Source organism: Liolophura sinensis, chromosome 1 (assembly GCF_032854445.1).
Source record: "Liolophura sinensis isolate JHLJ2023 chromosome 1, CUHK_Ljap_v2, whole genome shotgun sequence".
NCBI classification, from domain to species: domain Eukaryota; kingdom Metazoa; phylum Mollusca; class Polyplacophora; order Chitonida; family Chitonidae; genus Liolophura; species Liolophura sinensis.
In genome coordinates this window covers 19,459,842-19,483,089 of record NC_088295.1, presented here as the reverse complement: position 1 = coordinate 19,483,089, position 23,248 = coordinate 19,459,842, and the positions used below count along the sequence as shown (strand labels likewise).

The following is a 23,248-nucleotide window of genomic DNA, read 5'->3' as shown; positions in this document are numbered from 1 at the left end:
ATCTCTGTGAAAAACTATTTACTGGATATAACTAGACTCTAATCAGTGAGCCATTCCCATCTTGTTGGATAACTCAGTTGATAGAGCAGTTGGGCTAGACACCTTAAGCTGTGAGTGAGTCTCACTAGAGCCAGTATTTTTGCTGGTCTTCATTTATCAGTATTGGAAATTATATCTATTTGATGTTTTCCCCCCGATGATTGGATTTGCTTTAGAAACACCGAGTCATCCTATAGTATACAGTGTTCTTACCTCACAATTATCTATTTTTTTTTTTTTTTACAGATATTTGAAATGTGTTCCTTACTTTACATTACAGAACAAAGCAGCACAATGCAATGCAAAAGTGTGATCAAGTGCTGTTAGAATTAACTCTTTAATGTTCAAGCCTATACCATGCTCTAGTCAAATTGTTCACTCCAAGCCACATCCAGTGTAACACTTAGAACAGACACCATGAAAGAAATGCTATGATCGTACCTGATTCTGGGACTTGAGTTGGCTGGACAGATGCAAAAAGATTCTCCTCATAAATGCTAGACATAAGACTGGCTTGATCCAGAGCATTCATGGCTCTGTCCAGTTCAGATCCACTGGACTGTTGCATGGTTTCCTCACCAGAAGAACTGATACCAAGCACTTGGGCCAGCTCTTCCTGCTCATGGGACTGAATAAGGGTAAACTCAGATGGTGACATTGGCCTCTCATCTTCAAAATCTCTTTCTCTTGATCCTGATGAAATGTCTGACCGACCATCCACATGCTCTTCCCGACTATCTGGTGTCAATGCTCCTCTTGTAGCTGCGATAGATTGTTCAATGAAAATTTGCTGGGATGTATCAGCACTCATTCTCCCAAGAGGTTCAAGATCGAGTTCACTGCCTGTCAAAACTGTAGATCCTTGCTCAGAGTCAGCTTCCAATGTGTAATCACTAGGAGATAAGGGTCTCTCGACCTCCTCACCTCTGATCCTCTCTTGATCAAAATCCTCTTGCACTGATTCCCCAAGGTCATTCATCATAGGAGTTTCTCCTTCACTTGGTGTTGTTGATGGTCCTTGGCATTCTGTGGATGAAGAAGGATAAAGAGGTGCATGGGCCTTTAGAGTAAAATCATCTTCCTTGTAGGATTGGGGTTCCTTATCGATTTCACCTTGGATCTCCTCTTCCAAGTCTTGTACATGTTCTGTTGTGAATGCTGCTCCTAAACCTTCCTGGATCTCCTCACTTTCTTCAAAGCCAAATCTCTCCTTTACTTGGTCAAAATCTAATTCATCAACTTTCACATCTGAAAATCGGCGATCAACAGCATATTCTGGATCAACAGTTGAATCATCACCCGGAATGAACTCTTTATCTTCCCCAAAATCTTGAGAAATCTGCTCATCATCTTCTGTTCCATCTGTTGTTGCTGTCACTTCCTGGTTCTCAAATGTCATCAAACCTTGTAAGTCTTCCTCACCTTGCATTGTCATTACCTGCGATTCAGCTGTCTCCCTTGAATATGTTTCAAATCGCTCAGATCTTTCAGTTGCCCACTCTTCCTCAGTTTCTGCATAATGATATCCTTGTGTGTCAAAATCATCTAGATCTGAGGCACCCTCAATTACTTCAATGACCTCAGCTTCCATGTTGCTCATGTCCACAGAATCCTTGTCAAGTGAGGTTTTAATGAGATCTTCGTCATTTTCAGCTGACAGCTTATCTTGTTCCAACAAGCCATCATGTTTTTCTGAAGCATGCTCTGTCTGTTCATGAATGGTTACAATTTCTTCCTTCTTCCTCTCCTGAAAAAATGACTCTTCAGGTGTGTCCTCTGCGCTGTAAGACTGATCTTGAATAAACTCATCATCATGGGGCTCTCCTTCCCTCTCTTCAACAGGAAAAGGTTGAGGTTGATACATTCCATCATCTTCACCTTGGGCTCTTTCTTCAGCTTCAATACTGTGCTGGGTTTGTCCTGCTTCAGTTGGAATGAAAACCAGCTCCTCCATAGGAAGAGACTGGTCATCTTCAGGTTCTGAGTCTCTTCTCACCTGAGCTGTTGCTTCCTTTTCTGGGAAAACTTCGGAATGGAAGGAAGAAACCATTTGGCCAGCATCTCTTTCCTCTGAAATGAACTGATCTATTTCACTTTGTTCATCTTCGTCTTGATCAAGCAACTGTTCCACTTCTTGCAACTTAGTTTTCTCCTCTTGATCAATAACTTTTTCTCCCTCTTCCTTGGCTGCAAGCTGTTCATCTTGTTCAAAATAATCTTCCCTATCCACTACTTCATCTTCCTCCTGCTTTCTTTTCAAAAATTCCCTTCCTGTCACTTGTTCAACGACTACATGCACCCCATCCTCCATATCTTTTCTCTCCTCCTGAGCCTCAATAATATTTTCTTGCAACTGTTCATCCTCCCTTTGGTCTAGTCTGTCCCTCTGTGCCAAACCATCATTTTGCTGAAAGAGGGCTCCTTCTTCAACTTTTTCATCATATATTATTCCACTTTCTGTTTTATCTTTCTCCTCAGTGGCCACTTCTGCTTGTGCAGCTTGTGATCTTAGTTCTTCTTCCATGCATGTTTCATCAAGTCCTAACACATCCTTCACTTCGCCTTCTCCCTCAGAACTTATAGACGCATTAAGGTCTTCCTGAGCTATTGGATGGTCTTCCTTTGTATCAATGACACTCAAGCCATTTTCTTCCACATCCCCAGATACTTGACTTTGTTCAACTTCCTCATAAGCACCAGATGGCTCTACACTAGGCTCTCTTTCCTCTCCTCCCTCCTCACTTTCTGGTAGACCCTCATCTCCACTTTCCACATCTTCACCAACCACGATTGCATCATCTCTCACATCTCTTTCTTCCTCCTTATCTGAAATTTCTTCTTGAGGAATATCTACCAGCATATCTAACTTTGCCTGAACATTCAGATCTTCCCCTTGTTCATTGTATTGTGAATAAGATTCTAGCTCTTCTTTTACGTCAGTATATTGCAAGTCGGTTTCGCTTTCACAGATTTTATCCTCCTCTTGCTGTGCAAGCTGTTCTTGATAATGGATCTCATCAGATAATTTGCTGTCTTGTTCTTCATATTCTATTTCAACTCCTTCATCTTCCACTGTGGGCTGCTCCTCCATTCCCGCATGAGATCTCACCAAGTCACTTTCTTCTACAGCAATGTCTTGATGTTGCTCTTGAAAGTCATCTCCATATTCATATGCCACTTTGTTCTCTTCATGTACAGATGTATCTGCAGTTTCCATTATGTTTTGCAAATCATTCCCAGTTTCACTCGTTCTTTCTTCACCAAGTTCAAACATCTCATTTTTGTCATCTTGCATTTCACCAGTAGCTTGTTCGTCAATTTTTCCTTCCTGTTCAACAATTTCCTTCTCAATTTCAATCAAATGCATCTGAAGAGGCTCTCCTCTCATTTCAGAAAAGGCAGATTCTAAAATATCTCCTTCAAATATTTTATCAGACATCAGAGTATGGTCTTCTAATTTAGCGGCGGACAGTGAGCTTTCTAGATGAGTTATCTCTAATTCATCTTGTGTCTCGTGCTGTAAAACCATACTTTCCATCCTTTCAAATTCCTCTACCTCTTGTTTCTCATCAATAAGTTCTTTCTCTCTGTACTCCTTTTCCCATGCCTCAGTCAGAGATGTTTTCATGAAAATGTTGGCTTCATCTTGAATGACTTTTTCCCTACTATACTCATATGTCTCCACTGTTTCGTGTGGTCGATTTTTCCATTCCTGTTTGTCACTTTCAGAAACTCGTTCTTCATAAGCAGTATCAGTAAGTGTAACATTTTCCTCTAGAACGCTGGTTTCTACAACTTCCCATTCTTCACCTGCAGCTGTCTGTCTATCTTTTTCTTCAGATTCAACAAGGCTTATTTCAGTGTGGTGATACACAATTTCATCAGAGGGCAGTTTTTCGTCAGCTGGGATATCTACTTCTTGTTGAGAACTAAAGGGCTCAAAGGCCTCCTGTTTTATTTCAGAATAATGGTAGGACTCAGACAAGACTGCTGGTAAATGCAATCCATTTCAAGTCCAAAGAGGTAGCATTAAAAGAAGGAGAAAGTTAACTGTTAGTTAGGGTCGTGCCAGAGATCGTAAAAGAGGGTAAAGTGGATTTTCACACACCACAACACAGGACGCATTTAGCTGAAAGCTTCTGAAAATAGCAGCTCAGCTTTCATCTAGAAAAATTAGATTTTATGGGAAATTTGTAGCCTTAATTCTGGCTTCCATGCTAAGCCTTGTGTGGAAATCAAAATTGTGAGTCTTGCATGCTGGTCCACATAGTTGTTGAAGACACAACACAAAATAGTTGATGGAATGCAGGTTAAAGTTTCAGCGACACTGGTAGACCTACTGTAAAAGAAAAGAAGACTAAAACAAAATACAAAACACAACGAAATCAAATGGAAATAAACAACAAAGAGCATATTCTGTAAAACAAATAAACAGTGTAAAAGACAACAAAAAGTAAAAACCAACCAATAAATCACACACAATCAAATACCACAGAAATACCAAATAGGTGAAATAAACAGAGGTCCAGTGAACCTATCATTCCAGAAGTACCTTGCACAGTCTCCTGATACTCTTCTGTCATCTCCGGAGGTTGACCAGCAGACACATCGGCACCTAGACAGTGAACAAATCTCACACAATTAACACAGCAAACTTTGCTACAGCCTGTTGGCAAGAATACTTATAAGTAGCAAAAAGGCAAAAGAAAAACAAAAGTAACAATTAATCACCTCTGAACATTTATTACTGTAAAATTGTAAAAAAAAAAGTTGAATACCTGCATGTATATAAGGATTTTCAGAGTGATTTGATACCTTTCAACAGTACTACACACTGGTGTTACAAGCCTACCATGTTCATAGTATCTATTGCAAATGTGGGATCCTTTGTGATGTCACCAGTAAAAGTGATTATTATTGTATTTTGACATTTATCTGTTTGTCGTTTAGTGTTTCATACCTGTTCTAGTTGGGCAATTTATTCCAGAAATATAAAATTCAAAACAAAATAAAAGAGCAAGCCAAATTTTAAATACTCATGCAAACTAATTAAGAAAGAAAAAACAATATCCAGACAAAGTGTTCCTGTTGGGGATGTGTTAAGTGGAGAGTTTTTCACCTAACCTTTAAATTGTTGTTGTTGAACTTCAAAAAAACCAACATAATCATCCTCATCCCATGGAACACTGTTGTCTTCAGTTATTGTAATTACAGGAGCAGCAGAAGTTACCTCCCCTGTGCAAAGTGAAAAGTAGTCAAACACATCAGACCAAACACATGCAAAATAGAGTTTCCTTTCCAGTGAAAGCTGCAATATATCTTGGCAGAGCTGTAAGAGATAGTGTGAAAACGCAAAAATGCTAACTAAATATTATAGTAGAGATGCTGTACTGCTGTAAAAAAAATAAGCTGGGCAAAGTCACAATAAACTTATGATGTTGGTACCACAACTAAAAATATTTTCTAAAAAACGACCTGAAATTCTACAAGAGGAAAACACGCAACTTAAGGTATACAAAATAAAATGCACATTATTACAAACAGAAAACATTTATAAAAATAAAACCTAAAAAATAATGCTTAAAAAAAATTAGAGTACAGCATAAATGAAGCATGTTTTGAACTAAAAAAAAAAAACCTTTGTGTGGATTAATTTCTTGATTTCTATTGGATCATGATTTTGTTTTTATCATGTATTTAGTTCTGCATTGTTTAGTGGCATTATTTCATATCCCATCATGTATGTTCAACGTTGCGCGTATTTGGTTACACGTGATGGTTTGTTGGTTTGTGAACACAGAAGTAGATCCAGAGTTGCAGGTTCCTTCCTGACTGGTGAAGCTGAAAGAGAACTGTGACCTTGACCTTCACACCCAGACACACGCAGATATATGTCAAAGCAGAGATCAATGCTAGCCTCAAATCCAAATATCAGAAGTCTCAATTGACCTCCAAATCTACAGGTCCAAACTTGATGGTCCACCTGGTGAGAAACAGGGGAACCACTGTCAAGTAACATGTTTTGAGGTTTAGTGGTTAGTAGAAGGTAGATGGTAGACACAACACGAGGTTATATTTGGGTGAGTAAAGCAGGTTATTCCCCTTTCCACACAATACCTCCAACAGGGGTGCCTCGTATGCTGCGCTGAGTTGCTTGTGAATGAGGTGTTCCGACTCCAGGCCGAGGTGGCACCCACGGTCCTCCCTCACTCCTGATGGTGGTGGTTGTTGTGGTCATTAGCGATGTCCGATTTCTAAACATCCATTCATCCAAGGTTTCTGCCATGCCTGAGTCAGATTAGTCAGATCATGCCATATCACAACTGCTGCATTCTTCGTAACCATTCAAGTAATAGGGATGATGCTAGGGCAGCTAACAAGTAACAGGGATGATGCTAGGGCAATGTGCTGTATTCACAAACTGATTTTTATGCACAAAAATAGTAGAGTAAATATTGTAAATAATAAAAACCAAAAAACACCTTAAGAAACAGCTAAAGAGAAACTGAAGAGATTATCAGGCCCGTTGAGAACTCGGTTAAGAGAAAAATATATTCAAGTTCTTTGATCAACATTTAAAGATATACAAATCTATTGGCATCTCAAGCTGTCATTAACAAATCTGTTATTTTACCATGCTTTTAATAAAATTCGCAAGGACTAGTTCATATTTCATATAAATGTGTGAGGGTTAGTCCATATTTTAAACAAAAGCACAATCCACTGAGGCAGTCAGTCAAACATTGTAAATCAGAAAAAACACATCAAACACAATAGGAAGGCATAAAAGATAAGAGCAGATTAAGAAGGGTTTTAAAGTGGTTAGTAGAAGAGACAGCAGCTATGTATGTCAACACTGATATCATCTGGCTATAGTGCTGATCCTATGAGGAACAGGGTAAATCAACCTGAATTGATATAAGAGCCGAAAAACCAGGAACCAGGAAAGAAGCTGGGAGTTTAAGGTTATGTGGTATAATCAAGCCAGTCCACTTCCAGCCACCCGGGGATTTTATTTACCTTCTTCCTCTTCCAGTTCCATGCCTGGTGCGAGCACAATGGTGCGTGGAGATGGTGATGGCTTTTCAAATGTTTCAACAGACTGGTCGGCAGTTTCTCTGTATTGTCCTTGGCTGGCAGAGTATGTTTGCTCTACATGGCCACTCTGAATGAGGCGCTTCTGATAATCCACATCTTCTGGTCCAAAATAGCCACCATGTGGTCTGTGTGACTGGTCTGCTTCTTGGCTAGGACTTGGTTGTCTCCGAGGGCTTGCACTGACTTCTTCCTCTGTCAAAGATAGCTTATCGGTCTCTTGCTCCAACGATCCAGACCTGGACCTCACCTTGCGCACTTCTTCACTGCTTACAACCCTTTGAGTGACAAGTCTACCATCGCTAAGGACTTCCTTCTTGACATTGTAGTCAGTAGAGATTTTGTCAGCTTCTAGAACTACAGGTTCTTCAAAAAAGGCACACTCAGTACCGGGTACAACTTCTTCTAAATCATACTCCTCCTCAAACTGGCCACCTTCTGAGTCTATGGATTTGTGTTTTGTTTTTATATGTTGAACAAGTCTAGAGTGATGGATATGTCTCTTAACATGCTCACCACTAGGTAAAGATTCATCTACTTCTTCTACTTGACTTTCAGGATGTGCAGGTTCTTCAAATATCTCAATAACATCTTCTTTTTCAGTACCTGGCACCTCTACATCAGCCTCGAACAAAGGTTGATCCCCTTTTTCTGATTCCACATGAGTTAAGACATGCTTTATAATGTGACTGTGTACCATTTGAGATTTGTGTATTGTACCATCTGGTAACCTTTCTTCTAATGTCTGAACATCTCTCAATTCATGCGGTGGCCCTTCTTCTACTACTATATCGGAATAGCCCACTTCACCAACATTTTGGGGGTGATGTGTAGCTACAGTTCCGTCAGGCTTTAAAACACTATATTCAACCTCACCTTTACCAGGTTGGGCCTGTCCAGCATCTTCTGATGTTTTCCTTGATTCTTCACTAAAGTCTTTATCCATGGTTTCTGCATCTAAATCTGAACTAGGGGTGCTCTCAACACTCTCTGGTGTACTTTCTCGGTCAGATTCTACAAAAGCTGTTTCAGTGCCAGGAATAATCTCATCTATCTCATATTCTTCCTCTATGCTGCCGCCGCCTTCTTCTTGGGACTGGTGGCGTGTTCGGATTTTGTGAACCATTCTGTTGTGGATAACCTTCTTCTTCTTCATCTCTCCAGTAGGCAGCTGTTCCTCGACCTTCTCCACTTTCACCTCACATCGAACTGGCTCTTCAAAGGTTTCCACTGTATCTTCCCTTTTTGTACCTGGCAGTGTTATATCCTCCTCAAAAATTTTGTCTTCTTCTTCAACATCTAAACTATGGATTCGTTTTCTGAAGTGCTTCACTTTCTGACTGTGACTACGATGTGTTCTGTGAACAGTACCATCAGGTAAGACTTCTTCATGTTCTTGGGTGTGAACCGTTTTCTGCATTGCAGGACCTTCTTCTTCTATGATTTCCACAATGCTATTGTCCCTCTGTAATTGTCTATGGCGTTTAATAGAAGTACCATCAGGAAGCGTGGTTTGATAAACAGTTTGTTCGGTCACAGCAGTTGGATCAGGGACTGTAATGCAGAGAAACCAAGTGTTTAGATTTTAGACTGGGGATACGGATATCTATGACTCTAGGCTACGGAGCATGCAAGATGGTCCACACTTGTGATTCTACGGGTGATTCCGGTGATACCACAGAACCCTGCCAATGTTATTCAGATTTGAAAATTCAAAAAGTCAATCAAATGCTTCACAGCACTTGGTTTTACCACTTGGTCTTGGTGACTCTAAAATGAGCAGTTGGTAGGATTCTTGGTCTTGGTCTGATGAAGTACCAACGAATACACTGTACCTTCCATGACTGTCAACTTGAATGGTGAAATCTGAATGAGTGTTCCACCTAAAAGAGAACTGGAGCATCCTTGCAACTGGGAAGGCCTTAATTTGACACCCTCCCCCCACCCTCCCCAATCTTTGTGTTTTATCTGGCACTGGTGATCCTTCCCAGCACTTTGTGTGTTTTATGGTAATAGTATTAAATTCTAATGCTAGCTGTTTGAAGATGCTATCTTAGTCTATTACTGTTTAAGTTACATGAATTACATATGTTTGTGTTATATGACTGAAATAATGCAGCATAATTTTACTAACAGTTCCTACCAATAGTGTAACATGCTAGATCCCTGAAAAATGAAGTGTAAATTATATTCATTTTGATTAATGATCCCCAATGCTTTTGAGGGTTTTGGAAATATGTTTCAATTTTTGAGGTTTTAAATGTTTTTGTGACCGTTTACATGTCCTTTATTTAGCACTACATGCATGATACATAATGATGTATTATATAACATGACACAAGATAAAGAGTACTCCACAACTGTGAATGACGTGGTAAACTCCAATTAATTATATGAACAACACTTACTAATATGTTATAAACACTCAAATGAATAGGTTTGTGAGCAATGGGATGTGGAACAGACAAAAGACAAAAACACGATGACAGATATGGAAACCGGACAAGAATGCAATTTTGTTTTATGTGACTCTAAGGTGATATCTATGGTGAAATGTTTCGGAATGATTTGGTACAGATTTAAGGTTAAACTGTCAAAAACTTAATGGACGATGAATTGGAATTTTCGGTTAAAGCAAATGAGATAGTGGCATGAATGGAAGTTCTGGAAATCAAAGTCTGAAAATTCTTTCCTTGGTTTCTGCCAATCCAGACATGCAGTTGGGACAGTTGTGAATGTAAACTCAAGTATTTGAGTATTGTATGTGTCAGACAACAGGCAATGAAAACACAGTGGGGTATTGAAGATGTAACACGCACTTTATGAATAAGAACAGACTGCACTGTAGGTTAGAGATAAAACAGCAGAGCCAGAAAGACAGCCATGGACCCAATTCATCACTGCTGGGCAAAGTATTTTGGCGGTAAAAACAAACTGAAGTGCCCCGTTTGGAAATAGCTTCTCATTGACAATAACCACTCAACTGCATGTCCACATAAACAGAGGTATTCAACCCAAACCATGAAGAATGAGAAAGAGAAGAACCATAAACTGACCATGAAGAATGAAGCCAATAACCCAAATGAAAACCCAATTAAGAACCCTGGACCGATGCATCAGAATACTCTGATCACAATTATTTCAGCTGGTAAGGAAAACCAGCCTATGTTTGCTCCTTTCAAACTGTACCTTTGTCCTTTTGAAGTTCAAGGTACTGGTCTCCAGTGCCATCAAGAGTTATATCCAACAGGCTTGTCTGATCTCTGTCTGCATCAGCATGTGGAAGGCCTGGGACACCCGAGAGTTCAAAGCTGAAATCAGTGCTATCATCATGATCAGTAACAGAAACAATTTCAACATTAGGTCCATGCTTTGGGGATTTGTGTCCATCAGGGCCCAGTGTTTCTGGGCTTAATGACAGGAAAGTCTCTCGCCTGTCAATACTAAACTCTGGAGCCTCTGCCAGTGATGCCTTCAACTGATCTTCCCTTTCCAAGGCCATTTCATTCCACTCATCTGAGCCGAAGTCTTCTCCATCCTTAGTCATAAACCTTTCGAGTCTGTCTATACTGACATCTAATTCACTTTCAGATACCTCCTTCTCTTGCTCCACGTCCAACTCAGCTTTTCCAAATAAAACTTCATCCTCTAAATCTGAATCTGCTTTCTCAGGTATTTCAGACTTTTCCATGGTTTCATCTGTGACTGTTTCAGTAGGTTGATCTTCATCTTCCTCCTCTGACATAGAGCCATATTCATCATCATCTATTTCATCAACTTTCCCTTCACGGATGTATGCATCATCTTCTAGTCCTGCTGGAATCTCTGCTAAAACATCACTAAATGGACTGGTTACTTCTTGTTCTTCCTCTTCAGATCTTTCAACTTTTTTTTCTGCTTCCTCTTCCAGAAATGATAAAGTATGCAAAATTTGTGTTTTCTCTTGACTGGAACTAACTTGATCCTGTGGTTGTAAATCACTTTGTTGTAAATCTTCTTTGTATTCCTGTTCATCCACTGCATACTGTCTTAATTCATCATCAGACAAGTCTGATACAACATGTCTCTCATCAACTTTGTCTATTTCTTCATCACTTTCAAGCTCTTTGCCAGTTGTATACTGACTATCTTGAAAGCTCTCAAATTCCTCAGCTGTCTGGAATTGCTGTGTTATCTGCTCTTTCATCTCTGTAGTGTCTGCGTGTATTTCCATACTTAATTTTTCAGTTGTTTTATGAAAATATTGCTCATCAGTTTCCTCAGTGATATTTACTTCAGATACACGAGTTTCTTCTCTCTGTTCCTTATGCTGCTCTGTGGTCATTACTTCTCGGGACATATCTTCTTCCAATGTTTCAAACGGATCTTTCTGCAAATCATCTGGTGTGTCAAGCTTTTCCCAAACATGTCTGTCTTCTTCAGTGAGACTTCTTTCAACTTGAACATCCTCAAACCCTTTTTCACTTACATCTCCAATGTCAACCATCTGTTCCTTACCAGGTCCAGCTTGATGTTGTAGGGCTGTTTCTTTCTGATAAAAGTCATCTTTTTCCAGGGAAAGACCACCTTCATATTCCACAATGCTTTCTTTATACAACTTCTCCTTGGATACCACATCCTCTTCAATATAACCATCTTCTGCCAATGGTTTCTCCACAAATTCCCATTCTAAACTTGAATCGTCTTCACTATGTTCTTTGTCATGTTTTTCCTCAGAATCCTGTTTTAAGACAGGTGTCTCTCCATCCTTTTCCACAACTAGTTTCTCTGTCTCATAATCTTCCTCCATGTCCCGTTTTATTTCGACAAATCCTTGAAGTCCTCCCTGCTCGACTGATTCACTTTCAAACAACAAATTTTCCATCCCCTGTTCATTAATTGTCTCTGCTGTTTCCTGAAGATCTTTCTCATATTGTTCAGTTATTATTTCCTGGGCCATGTCTGCCTCTAGTACATCAAATGGGTCTTGGACTTCCATAGGAGTTGTTTTTTGCTCTTCAACTTTCTTGGTGACTGTTATATCCTCTTCTGTTATATATTTCTCATGAAGTTCTTCTATGGCCAGCTTTTCTTCAAAAGGCACCATAACTGTTTCTTTAAGCTTTTCCGTGACTGGTGCATGCTCAAATTCTTCATGGGTGACCATTTCTTCTTCATGTTCCACTCTAACATTGTCCTTTTCAACAGTCTCCTCTTCAAGAGTTTTTTCCTCAAATTCTTCCATACTTGGTGGTTTTCCCATCTCCTCTTCCATAACCTTTTCTTCTAGTTCTTTTGTGAATAGTTTATGTTCAAATTCTTCCATAACTGTTTTCTCCATTATCAATGATTTTTCAACCTCCTCTTCCTGGTTTGTTTCATCAAGTTTCTTTGTCACTAGTTTGTGGTCAAATTCTTCTGGTTTTTGCTCAGATTCTTCCATGATTGGTGTTTCTTCCTCCTCTATTGGGATGGTTTTCTCAAGCTTTTCTGTGACAATTTTCTCCTCAAATTCTTCCATGACTGGTGTTTCTTCAACTTCCTTCTCTATTGGGACAGTTTTCTCCTCAAATTCTTCCATGACTGGTGTTTCTTCAATTTCCTCATCTATTAGGACAGTTTCCTCAAGCTTTTCTGTGACTGCTTTTTCCACAAATTCTTCCAAGACTGGTGTTTCTTCAACACCCTCCTGTTTTGGGACAGTTTTCTCAATCTTTTCTGTGACTATTTTTTCCTCAAATTCTTCCATGACCAGTTTTTTCCTCAGATTCCTCCTCTATTGGGACGGTTTCCTCAATCTTTTCTGTGACTGCTTTTTCCTCAAATTCTTCCATGACTGGTGTTTCTTCAACTTCCTCATCAATTGGGACAGTTTCCTCAAGCTTTTCTGTGACTGCTTTTTCCTCTAATTCTTCCATGATTGGTGTTTCCAAAACATCCTCCTCTTTTGGGACAGTTTCCTCAAGCTTTTCTGTGACTGTTTTTTCCACAAATTCTTCCATGACTGGTGTTTCTACAATACCCTCCTCTGTTGGGACAGTTTTCTCAATCTTTTCTGTGACTGCTTCTTCCTCAAATTCTTCCATGACTAGTTTTTCTTCAGATTCCTCCTCTATTGGGACGGTTTCCTCAATCTTTTCAGTGACTTTTTCCTCTAATTCTTCGATGACTGGTGTTTCTTCAACTTCCTCATCAACTGGGACAGTTTCCTCAACCTTTTCTGTGACTGCTTTTTTCCTCAAATTCTTCCATGATTGGTGTTTCTACAGCATCCTCCTCTTTTGGGACAGAATCTTCAATCTTTTCTGCGACTGCTTTTTCCTCAAATTCTTCCATGACTGGTGTTTCTTCAACTTCCTCATCAATTGGGACAGTTTCCTCAAGCTTTTCTGTGACTGCTTTTTCCTCAAATTCTTCCATGATTGGTGTTTCCAAAACATCCTCCTCTTTTGGGACAGTTTCCTCAAGCTTTTCTGTGACTGTTTTTTCCACAAATTCTTCCATGACTGGTGTTTCTACAATACCCTCCTCTGTTGGGACAGTTTTCTCAATCTTTTCTGTGACTGCTTTTTCCTCAAATTCTTCCATGACTAGTTTTTTCTTCAGATTCCTCCTCTATTGGGACGGTTTTCCTCAATCTTTTCAGTGACTTTTTCCCTCTAATTCTTCGATGACTGGTGTTTCGTCAACTTCCTCATCAACTGGGACAGTTTCCTCAAGCTTTTCTGTGACTGCTTTTTCCTCAAATTCTTCCATGATTGGTGTTTCTACAACATCCTCCTCTTTTGGGACAGAATCTTCAATCTTTCTGCGACTGTTTTTTTCCTCAAATTCTTCATGACTGGTGTTTCTTCAACTTCCTCATCAATTGGGACACTTTCCTCAAGCTTTTCTGTGACTGCTTTTTCCTCAAATTCTTCCGTGACTGGTGTTTCTACAATACCCTCCTCTTTTGGGACGGTTTCTTCAATCTTTTCTGTGGACTATTTTTTCCTCAAATTCTTCCATGACTGGTGTTTCTTCAGCTTCCTCATCAATTGGGACAGTTTCCTCAAGCTTTTCTGTGACTGCTTTTTCCTCAAATTCTTCCATGACTGGTGTTTCTACAACATCCTCCTCTTTTGGGACAGTTTCTTCAATCTTTTCTGTGACTATTTTTTCCTCAAATTCTTCCATGACTGGTGTTTTCTTCAACTTCCTCATCAATTGGGACAGTTTCCTCAAGCTTTTCTGTGACTGCTTTTCCTCAAATTCTTCCATGACTGGTGTTTCTTCAATACTCTCCTCTTTTGAGACAGTTTCCTCAAGCTTTTCTGTGACTGCTTTTTCCTCAAATTCTTCCATGACTGGTGTTTCTTCAATACCCTCCTCTTTTGGGACAATTTCCTCACTTTTTTCTGTGACCGCTTTTTCCTCAAATTCTTCCACGACCAGTTTTTCTTCAACTTCCTCCTCTACTCGGACTGTTTCCTCAATCTTTTCAGTGACTGCTTTTTCCTCAAATTCTTCCATGACTGGTGTTTCTTCAACTTCCTCATCAATTGGGACAGTTTCCTCAACCTTTTCTGTGACTGCTTTTTCCTCAACTTCTTCCACGACTGGTGTTTCTACAACATCCTCCTCTTTTGGGACAGAATCTTCAATCTTTTCTGCGACTGTTTTTTTCCTCAAATTCTTCCATGGACTGGTGTTTCTTCAACTTCCTCATCAATTGGGACAGTTTTCCTCAAGCTTTTCTGTGACTGCTTTTTCCTCAAATTCTTCCATGACTGGTGTTTCTTCAACTTCCTCCTGTATTGGGGACAGTTTCCTCAAGCTTTTCTGGAACAGTTTTCTCCTCAAATTCATCCATGACTGGTGTTTCTTCAACTTCCTCATCAACTGGGACAGTTTCCTCAAGCTTTTCTGTGACTGCTCTTTCCTCAAATTCTTCCATGACTGGTGTTTCTTCAACTTCCTCCTGTATTGGAACAGTTTCTTCAACCTTTTCTGTAACAGTTTTCTCCTCAAATTCTTCCATGACTGGTGTTTCTTCAACTTCCTCATCAATTGGGACACTTTCCTCAAGCTTTTCTGTGACTGCTTTTTCCACAAATTCTTCCATGACTGGTGTTTCTACAATACCCTCCTCTTTTGGGACAGTTTTCTCAAGCTTTTCTGTGACTGTTCTTTCCTCGAATTCTTCCATGGACTGATGTTTTCTTCAACTTCTTCCTCTATTGGGACAGTTTCCTCAAACTTTTCTGTGACCCGCTTTTTCCTCAAATTCCTTCCATGACTGGTGTTTCTTCAAATTTCTCCTCTATTGGGGCAGTTTCCTCAATCTTTTCTGTCACTGTTCTTTCCTCAAATTCGTCCATGACTGGTGTTTTCTTCAACTTCCTCATCAATTGGGACAGGTTTCCGCAAGCTTTTCTTGTGACTGCTTTTTCCTCAAATTCTTCCATGACTGGTGTTTCTTCAACACCCTCCTCTTTTGAGACAGTTTCCTCAAGCTTTTCTGTGACTGCTTTTTCCTCAAATTCTTCCATGACTGGTGTTTCTTCAATACCCTCCTCTTTTGGGACAGTTTCCTCAATCTTTTCTGTGACCGCTTTTTTCCCTCACATTCTTCCATGACCAGTTTTTCTTCAACTTCCTCCTCTACTGGGACTGTTTCCTCAATCTTTTCAGTGACTGCTTTTTCCTCAAATTCTTCCATGACATCCTCTTCTACTTGGACGGTTTCCTCAACCTTTTCTGTGAGAGTTTTTTCCTCAAATTCTTCCATGACTGGTGTTTCTACAACATCCACATCTATTGGGATGGTTTCCTCAAGCTTTCCTGTGACTGCTTTTTCCTCAAATTCTTCCATGACTAGTGTTTCTTCCAATTCATCCTCTTTTGGGACAGTTTCCTCAATCTTTTCTGTGGCTGTTTTCTCCACAATTTCTTCCATGACTGGTGTTTCTTCAACTTCCTCCTCTATGGAAACAGTTTCCTCACTCTTTTCTGTGGCTGTTTTTTCCTCAAACTCTTTCATGGTTTGTGTTTCTTCAGCCTTCTCTTCCTGAGCAGTTTCCTTTAATTCTTCCATTACTGGTTTATGTTCTTCCACGATTGGCGTTTCCTTAACCTTCTCTTCCATGACAGTTTCTTCTAGTCCTTCTGTGACTGGTTTTTGTTCTAACTCTTCATCCATGACTGGCTTTTCTTCCAGTTCTTCCATGATTGGTGTTTCTTCAACCTTCTCTTCCAAGTCAGCTTCTTCTAATCCTTCTGTGACTGGTTTTTGTTCTAACTCTTCATCCATGACTGGCTTTTCTTCCAATTCTTCCATGATTGGTGTTTCTTCAACCTTCTCTTCCATGACAGCTTCTTCTAATCCTTCTGTGAGTGGTGATTGTTCAAACTCTTCATCCATCACAGGCTTTTCTTCCAGTTCTTCCATTATTGGTGTTTCTTCAACCTTCTCTTCCATGACAGCTTCTTCTAGTCCTTCTGTGACTGGTTTTTGTTCTAACTCTTCATCCATGACTGGCTTTTCTCCCAGTTCTTCCATGATTGGTGTTCCTTCAACCTTCTCTTCCAGGTCAGCTTCTTCTAATCCTTCTGTGACAGGTTTCTGTTCAATCTCTTCATCCATGACTGGCTTTTCTTCCAGTTCTTCCATGATTGGTGTTTCTTCAACCTTCTCTTCCATGACAGCTTCTTCTAAGCCTTCTGTGAGTGGTGATTGTTCAAACTCTTCATCCATCACAGACTTTTCTTCCAGTTCTTCCATGATTGGTGTTTCTTCAACCTTCTCTTCCACGACAGCTTCTTCTAATCCTTCTGTAACTGGTTTTTGTTCTAACTCTTCATCCATGATGGATTTTTCTTCATATTCTTCCATAATTGGTGTTTCTTTAACCTTCTCATCCAGGACAGTTTCTTCTAGTCCTATCGTGACTGGTTTCTGTTCTATCTCCTTATCCATGACTGGCTTCTCATCCAATTCTTTTATGGTTGGTGTTTCTTCAACCTTCTCTTCCATGACAGCTTCTTCTAATCCTTCTGTAACTGGTTTTTGTTCTAACTCTTCATCCATGACTGGCTTTTCTTCTAATTCTCTCCCCATTGGTGTTTTTTCAACCTTCTCTTCCACGACAGTTTCTTCTAGTCCTTCTGTGACTGGTTTTTGTTCTAACTCTTCATCCATGACTGGTTTTTCTTCCAGTTCTTCCATGATTGGTGTTTCTTCAACCTTCTCTTCCAGGACAGTTTCTTCTAATCCTTCTGTGACTGGTTTCTGTTCAATCTCTTCATCCATAACTGGCTTTTCTTCCAGTTCTTCCATGATTGGTGTTTCTTCAACCTTCTCTTCCAGGACAGTTTCTTCTAGTCCTTCTGTGACTGGTTTTTGTTCTAACTCTTCATCCATGACTGGCTTTTCTCCCAGTTCTTCCATGATTGGTGTTTCTTCAACCTTCTCTTCCATCACAGCTTCTTCTAATCCTTCTGTGACTGGTTTTTGTTCTAACTCTTCATCCATGACTGGCTTTTCTTCCAGTTCTTCCACGGTTGGCATTTCTTCAACCTTCTCTTCCATGACAGCTTCTTCTAATCCTTCTGTGACTGGTTTTTGTTCTAACTCTTCATCCATGACTGGCTTTTCTTCCAGTTCTTCCATGATTGGTGTTTCTTCAACCTTCTCTTCCATGACAGCTTCTTCTAATCCTTCTGTGACTGGTTTTTGTTCTAACTCTTCATCCATGACTGGCTTTTCTTCCAGTTCTTCCACGATTGGCATTTCTTCAACCTTCTCTTCCATGACAGCTTCTTCTAATCCTTCTGTGACTGGTTTTTGTTCTAACTCTTCATCCATGACTGGCTTTTCTTCCAGTTCTTCCACGATTGGCATTTCTTCAACCTTCTCTTCCATGACAGCTTCTTCTAATCCTTCTGTGACTGGTTTTTGTTCTAACTCTTCATCCATGACTGGCTTTTCTTCCAGTTCTTCCATGATTGGCATTTCTTCAACCTCCTCTTCCATGACAGCTTCTTCTAATCCATCTGTGACTGGTTTCTGTTCAATCTCTTCATCTACAACTGGCTTTTCTTCAAATTCTGCCACCATTGGTGCTTCTTCACTTTTTTTTTCCAGGACAGTTTCTTCTTGTCCTTCCCTGACTGGTTTCTGTTCAAACTCTTCACCCATGACTGGCTTTTCTGCGAATTCTTCCATGATTGGTGTTTCTTCAACCGGCTCTTCCAGGACACTTTCTTCTAATCCTTCTGTGACTGGTTTTTGTTCTAACTCTTCATCCATGACTGGCTTTTCTTCAAATTCTGCCATAATTGGTGTTTCTTCAACTTTTTCTTCCAGGACAGTTTCTTCTTGTCCTTCCCGGACTGGTTTCTCTTCAATCTCTTCACCCATGACTGACTTTTCTTCCAGTCCTTCCATGATTGGTATCTCTTCAACCGTCTTTTCCAGGACAGTTTCTTGTAATCGTTCTGTGACTGGTTTTTGTTCTAACTCTTCATCCATAATGGATTTTTCTTTAAATTCATCCACAATTGGTCTTCCTTCAACCTTCTCTTCCAGGACAGTTTCTTCTAGTCCTTCTGTGACTGGTTTCTGTTCAATCTCTTCATCAACGACTGGCTTTTCTTCCAGTTCTTCGGTAATTGGTGTTTTTTCAAACGGCTCTCCCAGGACAGTTTCTTCTAGTCCTTCTGTGACCGGTTTCTGTTCAATCTCTTCATCCATGACTGTCTTTTCTTCAAATTCTGCCATGATTGGTGTTTCTTCAACCTCCTCTTCCAAGACAGTTTTCTCAGGCTCTTCTGTGACTGGTTTCTGTTCAAGTTCTTCATCCATGACTGGTATCTCTTCAACAACCTGGTCTTCTTGAACACTTTCCACAATTCCTTCCATGACTGGTCTCTGTTCAAGTTCTTCTTCCAGGGCTGTTCTTTCTTCAAATTCTATCATGACGGTTGTTTCTTCATGAGCCTTCTCTACCTGATCTGTTTGCTCAAATTCCACAAACACAACTTGTTTTTCCTCATGTTCTTCCATGATCTGTGTTTCTTCAGCAACATCTTCTTCCAGGACAGTTTCTTCAAGTTTTTCTGTCACTGGTTTCTGTTCAAACTCTTCATCCATGAAAGGTTTTTCATCAAATTCTGCCCTTATGACATCCTCTTCTATGACAGTTTCTTCAAGGTCTTCAGTCACAGGTTTCTGTTCAAATTCTTCCATTACTGGCTCTTCCTGAAGTTCCTGCATGATAAGTGTTTCTTCAACAGCCTTCTCTTCTCGCTCAGTTTGCTCAAATTCCACATTCATGATTAATTTTTCCTCATGTTCTTCAACAGCTTCCTCTTTAGGCACAATTTCCTCCTCAAGATTTTGTATGACTGACTTCTCTTCAATTTCTTCATCCATGACTGGCTTTGTCTCAAATTCTTCCTGGACTGAAGTTTTTTCAATGATATCCTCTTCAGGGAAGATTTCCTCAAGCTCTTCCATAACAGGTTCTACGACTTGCTGTCCCAGGGTAGTTTTTTCCTGTCCAGTTTCCACATCCATGACTTGTTTTTGCTCAGGCTCTTCCAAGGTTTTAATTTCTTCAACAGCTTCCTCTTCCATCACAGTTTCCTCACGTTTTTCTGTTACTGGCTTATGTTCAAACTGTTCATCCACGACTGGCATTTCCTCAAATTCTTCCATAATTACTCTTTTTTCAATAATCTCTTCACTTGAGACAGTTTTCTCAAGCTCTTCACTAACTGGTTTCTGTTCAATTTCTTCATCCATTACTAGCTTTTCCTCAAATTCCATCATGGCTGAAGTTTCTTCAACAACTTTCCCTTCAATGTCAGTTTCTTCACGTTCTTTAGTGACCAGTTTCTGTTCATATTCTTCTCCAAAGACCTGCTTTCCCTCAAGTCCTTCATCAATCTCCTCTTCCAAGACTCTCTTTGTCTCAAGTTCTTCCAGGACTGGTTTTTCCTCAAGACCATCTATGACAGGTGTCTTTTTAACAATAATTTCATCCACGATAGTTTCTTCCTGAATTAAATGTCTGTCTAAAATTTGTTCCACCTCTGGTGTGAATGGTTCCTCTTCAACTTTTTCTGCAGCTGATGCCTCAGAAGTGTATTCCTCTGACTTCATTGATTCTTCTTCATCAATGATTGATTTTTTTTCCAGTAACTCTTGAACAGAGGTTTGTTCTTGTCCCTCCAAAAACAAGATTTCCCTCTGATGTTTTGAGCTGTCCTTTTCATCTTGCTTGATCTTCCATAGGTCTTCATCCACAAAACCATTCTCTATGGCTTGTTCTTCTTCTGCAAATTTCTCAATACGTTTTTCATCCTGTTTGGGAACAAACTGGTCACTTGACTCCTCTAATTCTCCTAAAACTTCTTGACGCACTTCCGAGGTTTCTATACCATATTTCTTATCTTCAGTGTCTTCTAGCATAGAATGCTCTACATCCAAATCCAGAAGACTAGTTTGTGACTTTGACTCCACAGAAGAGTGAATAGAAATGGTTGCTTCTGAATGATCGTCCTCTCGGCCTGAAAAATCTTCCAAACCAGATTGTAATTCCTCAGCTGGTATAGATTCCATGACTGGAGACTCATCTGTCATAGGTTTTGTTCCACGTTCAGCTCCCTCTACTTCTTGGTCCACATGAGTGCCTTCTTTCAAAATATCTCTTTGGTCTGGTTCATCCTTAATTACCCGTTCAGTTAAGTCTTGGTCCAAGTGAAGACTGGAATAAAGTGATTCTGGAATGATTTCTTTTTCAGGTGGTTCTTCTGATTCTGGAGCCAGAACAAACTGGTCATCTTCAAGTTCCTCAAATTCTTCTGTCTCTTGTTGCTTTTGTATAGAATTTTCATCTTGGATAGGTTCAGCTTTGTCTGGTTGGTTAGAAACATAGCTTGTCTCCGAGTCTTGCAAGTCCATGCCAGATGCTTCTGGTTGTTTAGATTCAAGGTCTGTAACTTCAAAGTTTGTTTCTTCTACTTTTTGCAAAAAATGCTCAAGGTCTGTGCCAACAGCAGGAGTTGCCTGTTCTAAAATTTCAGGAAATTCAGTTTTTTCAAATATCACATTGTCTTTGGTCTCTGGAACAGACACAAAATCACCTGATGGAGATTCCTGTATTTCAGCAAACTGTTCTGTTCCCTTCATTTCAGTTTCAGGAGATATAGGACTTTCTGGTGTCAATGTCTCTGTTACTCCTATGCTTGCCTCCTGTGACATCCTTGTTTCACTGGTCTCAAATTGCTCCACAGATGATTGTGTTATTTCGTAATGATCATCTGATTCATATTTAGTCTCATAAGTTGAAGACAGCTCAAATGCAACATGTTTTGCTGATTTCACTTCATGCTGGATCTCTTGCTGCTGAGCTGGAATCCTTTCTTCAAGTTCTGTGAGAAGAGATGTAAAGACCACAGAAATCAAGTTTTAGGGGTGGGAAAGAACAGTTTTGGGAAAACAGCAAAACCAGGGAAAAGCCGCACTTGGCAAACACATGCTGGGCTTATTTGCAGCGTCACACGCTCACATAAGGCCTGTGCAAAGAAAGAAGTCACTCACCCACGCCTATTCTGGGGGCTTAATTGCTGCCACACGATTAAAAAGCGCATCTGCCAGCCATTGCACACAAAGAAGAGAGAGCACATTTTTGACACAGAGGTATTGGTATATCAAATTCTAGAATGTGTCACTGCCAGAAACTTGGTGCGAATTGTGGTGATAATCCAAGCTGTAAGAGTACTCTTCCAGTTTCATACCTGCTGCAGCACTAAGCCATGGCCATCACCAGAACTGATTCACGAGGTCCCAATATGGTGAAAATTTGATAAAAGAAAGCAACTGAGAAGTAAACACACCTATCCACCTACAGGTGAGATCAGATAGCAGTGCACAATCATTTAAACATGCCACACCTTTTGCCTTAGCCTAAATTTTTATTCTTGTAAATGTGATGTCACGTTCTGCTGTAAGTTTCATAGCTGATATCTTAAAACACGTATATTGTGCAGATGAAAGCCAGGGGTATAAAAGCTTGTCTTATTTGAGCGGAATCCGCAAAGAGAAGCTCTTCTACTTCTCAGAGGTTTACATGCAACTGTGGAGCTTACAGATTCAACATACACTGTACGACATCAGCATCAATAGTAACAGAAACAGATCCTTTAGGTACAACATGCGACAGACAATGATTATGGAAGTGAGCTGGACAACACAGAAGTGCAAGCTAAAGAGCAACAATCTAGGCCATGCTCAGCATCAAATGCCATCCATCAAATTTCACTCAACAACAAAAGTTCACCTTTAAATGAATCAGTGAAACTTTCATATTGGAAAGAACTTATTAACCACATATACATGCTTTAAAGCAAGTGTTTGTGGACATTTTAACAAGAAAAATAAAAATGTGGTCAATTTATACAACACAAGAAAGTCTAGAGAAGGACAGCTCTGACTACGATCACAGACAACCTTTATAGTATGCAATACCTTCCGGTGAATATTGTCTAGACGATTCCTGATCTAGTTCACCAGTCTGATGTTCCTCAGCCTCAAAAAAATCCGTCTTTTGATTCTGTCCAATCTCCTCTGTGGGAATGGTTTCTAGAGCCATGACAGCCTCTTCCTTGTCTAACTCTCCTGCAGCAACCCTAGCCATTGTATCAGAGAAAGCAGGTTCGGAAGGTTGTAATTCAGAACCTATGGTGGTTTCAGTAAGATCTTTTGGAAAGCTGGTGTCTTGAGCAAAGATGGAATGTTGTTTACCTTGCTCTACTTCGAGCAAGGAATCAAAAATGTGAGGAGGCATTTCTGGTTCAGGGACAGCCGAGGGTTGTTCTGGGAAGGGTTCATCCTCACCTGCTTTCACTACTTCCTCTTCTTCAGTTACTTTGTATTCTTCCTGGCTAGAGGTTTCCTTATACTCCATTACTCGCTCTGAAATTTATGTTATGTATGCACTTATTCGGGAGGAGTTGTTGCAATAATGTCATTTAAGTCAAATTTTCTTCTTATCTCCCTTTGGTTTTTGCAAGCATTGTCCGCCATGCACAATGTGCGGGTAATCATGCAGGCCATGCCAACAACTATCACAGACAACATCTGATCATG

At 40.0% G+C, this 23,248-nt stretch overlaps 2 protein-coding genes across 2 annotated transcripts in view; both read right to left on the bottom strand.

Moving 5' to 3' along the window:
- The window catches only part of LOC135469081 (titin-like), a 106,252-nt gene that overhangs the window by 19,115 nt on the left and 63,889 nt on the right, over nucleotides 1–23,248 (bottom strand). Inside the window, 10 exon segments of the mRNA XM_064747644.1 lie at nucleotides 481–4,029; nucleotides 4,592–4,654; nucleotides 6,157–6,327; nucleotides 7,060–8,688; nucleotides 10,324–12,889; nucleotides 12,924–13,309; nucleotides 14,082–14,735; nucleotides 14,899–15,304; nucleotides 15,521–21,531; nucleotides 22,628–23,074. Of these exon segments, the coding sequence (XP_064603714.1) occupies nucleotides 481–4,029; nucleotides 4,592–4,654; nucleotides 6,157–6,327; nucleotides 7,060–8,688; nucleotides 10,324–12,889; nucleotides 12,924–13,309; nucleotides 14,082–14,735; nucleotides 14,899–15,304; nucleotides 15,521–21,531; nucleotides 22,628–23,074 (15,882 nt within the window).
- On the bottom strand, nucleotides 13,182–13,945 carry LOC135468959 (uncharacterized). The gene has a single exon (XM_064747456.1). The coding sequence runs from the start codon at nucleotides 13,699–13,701 to the stop codon at nucleotides 13,324–13,326; it is 378 nt and encodes a 125-aa protein (XP_064603526.1). The 5' UTR covers nucleotides 13,702–13,945; the 3' UTR covers nucleotides 13,182–13,323.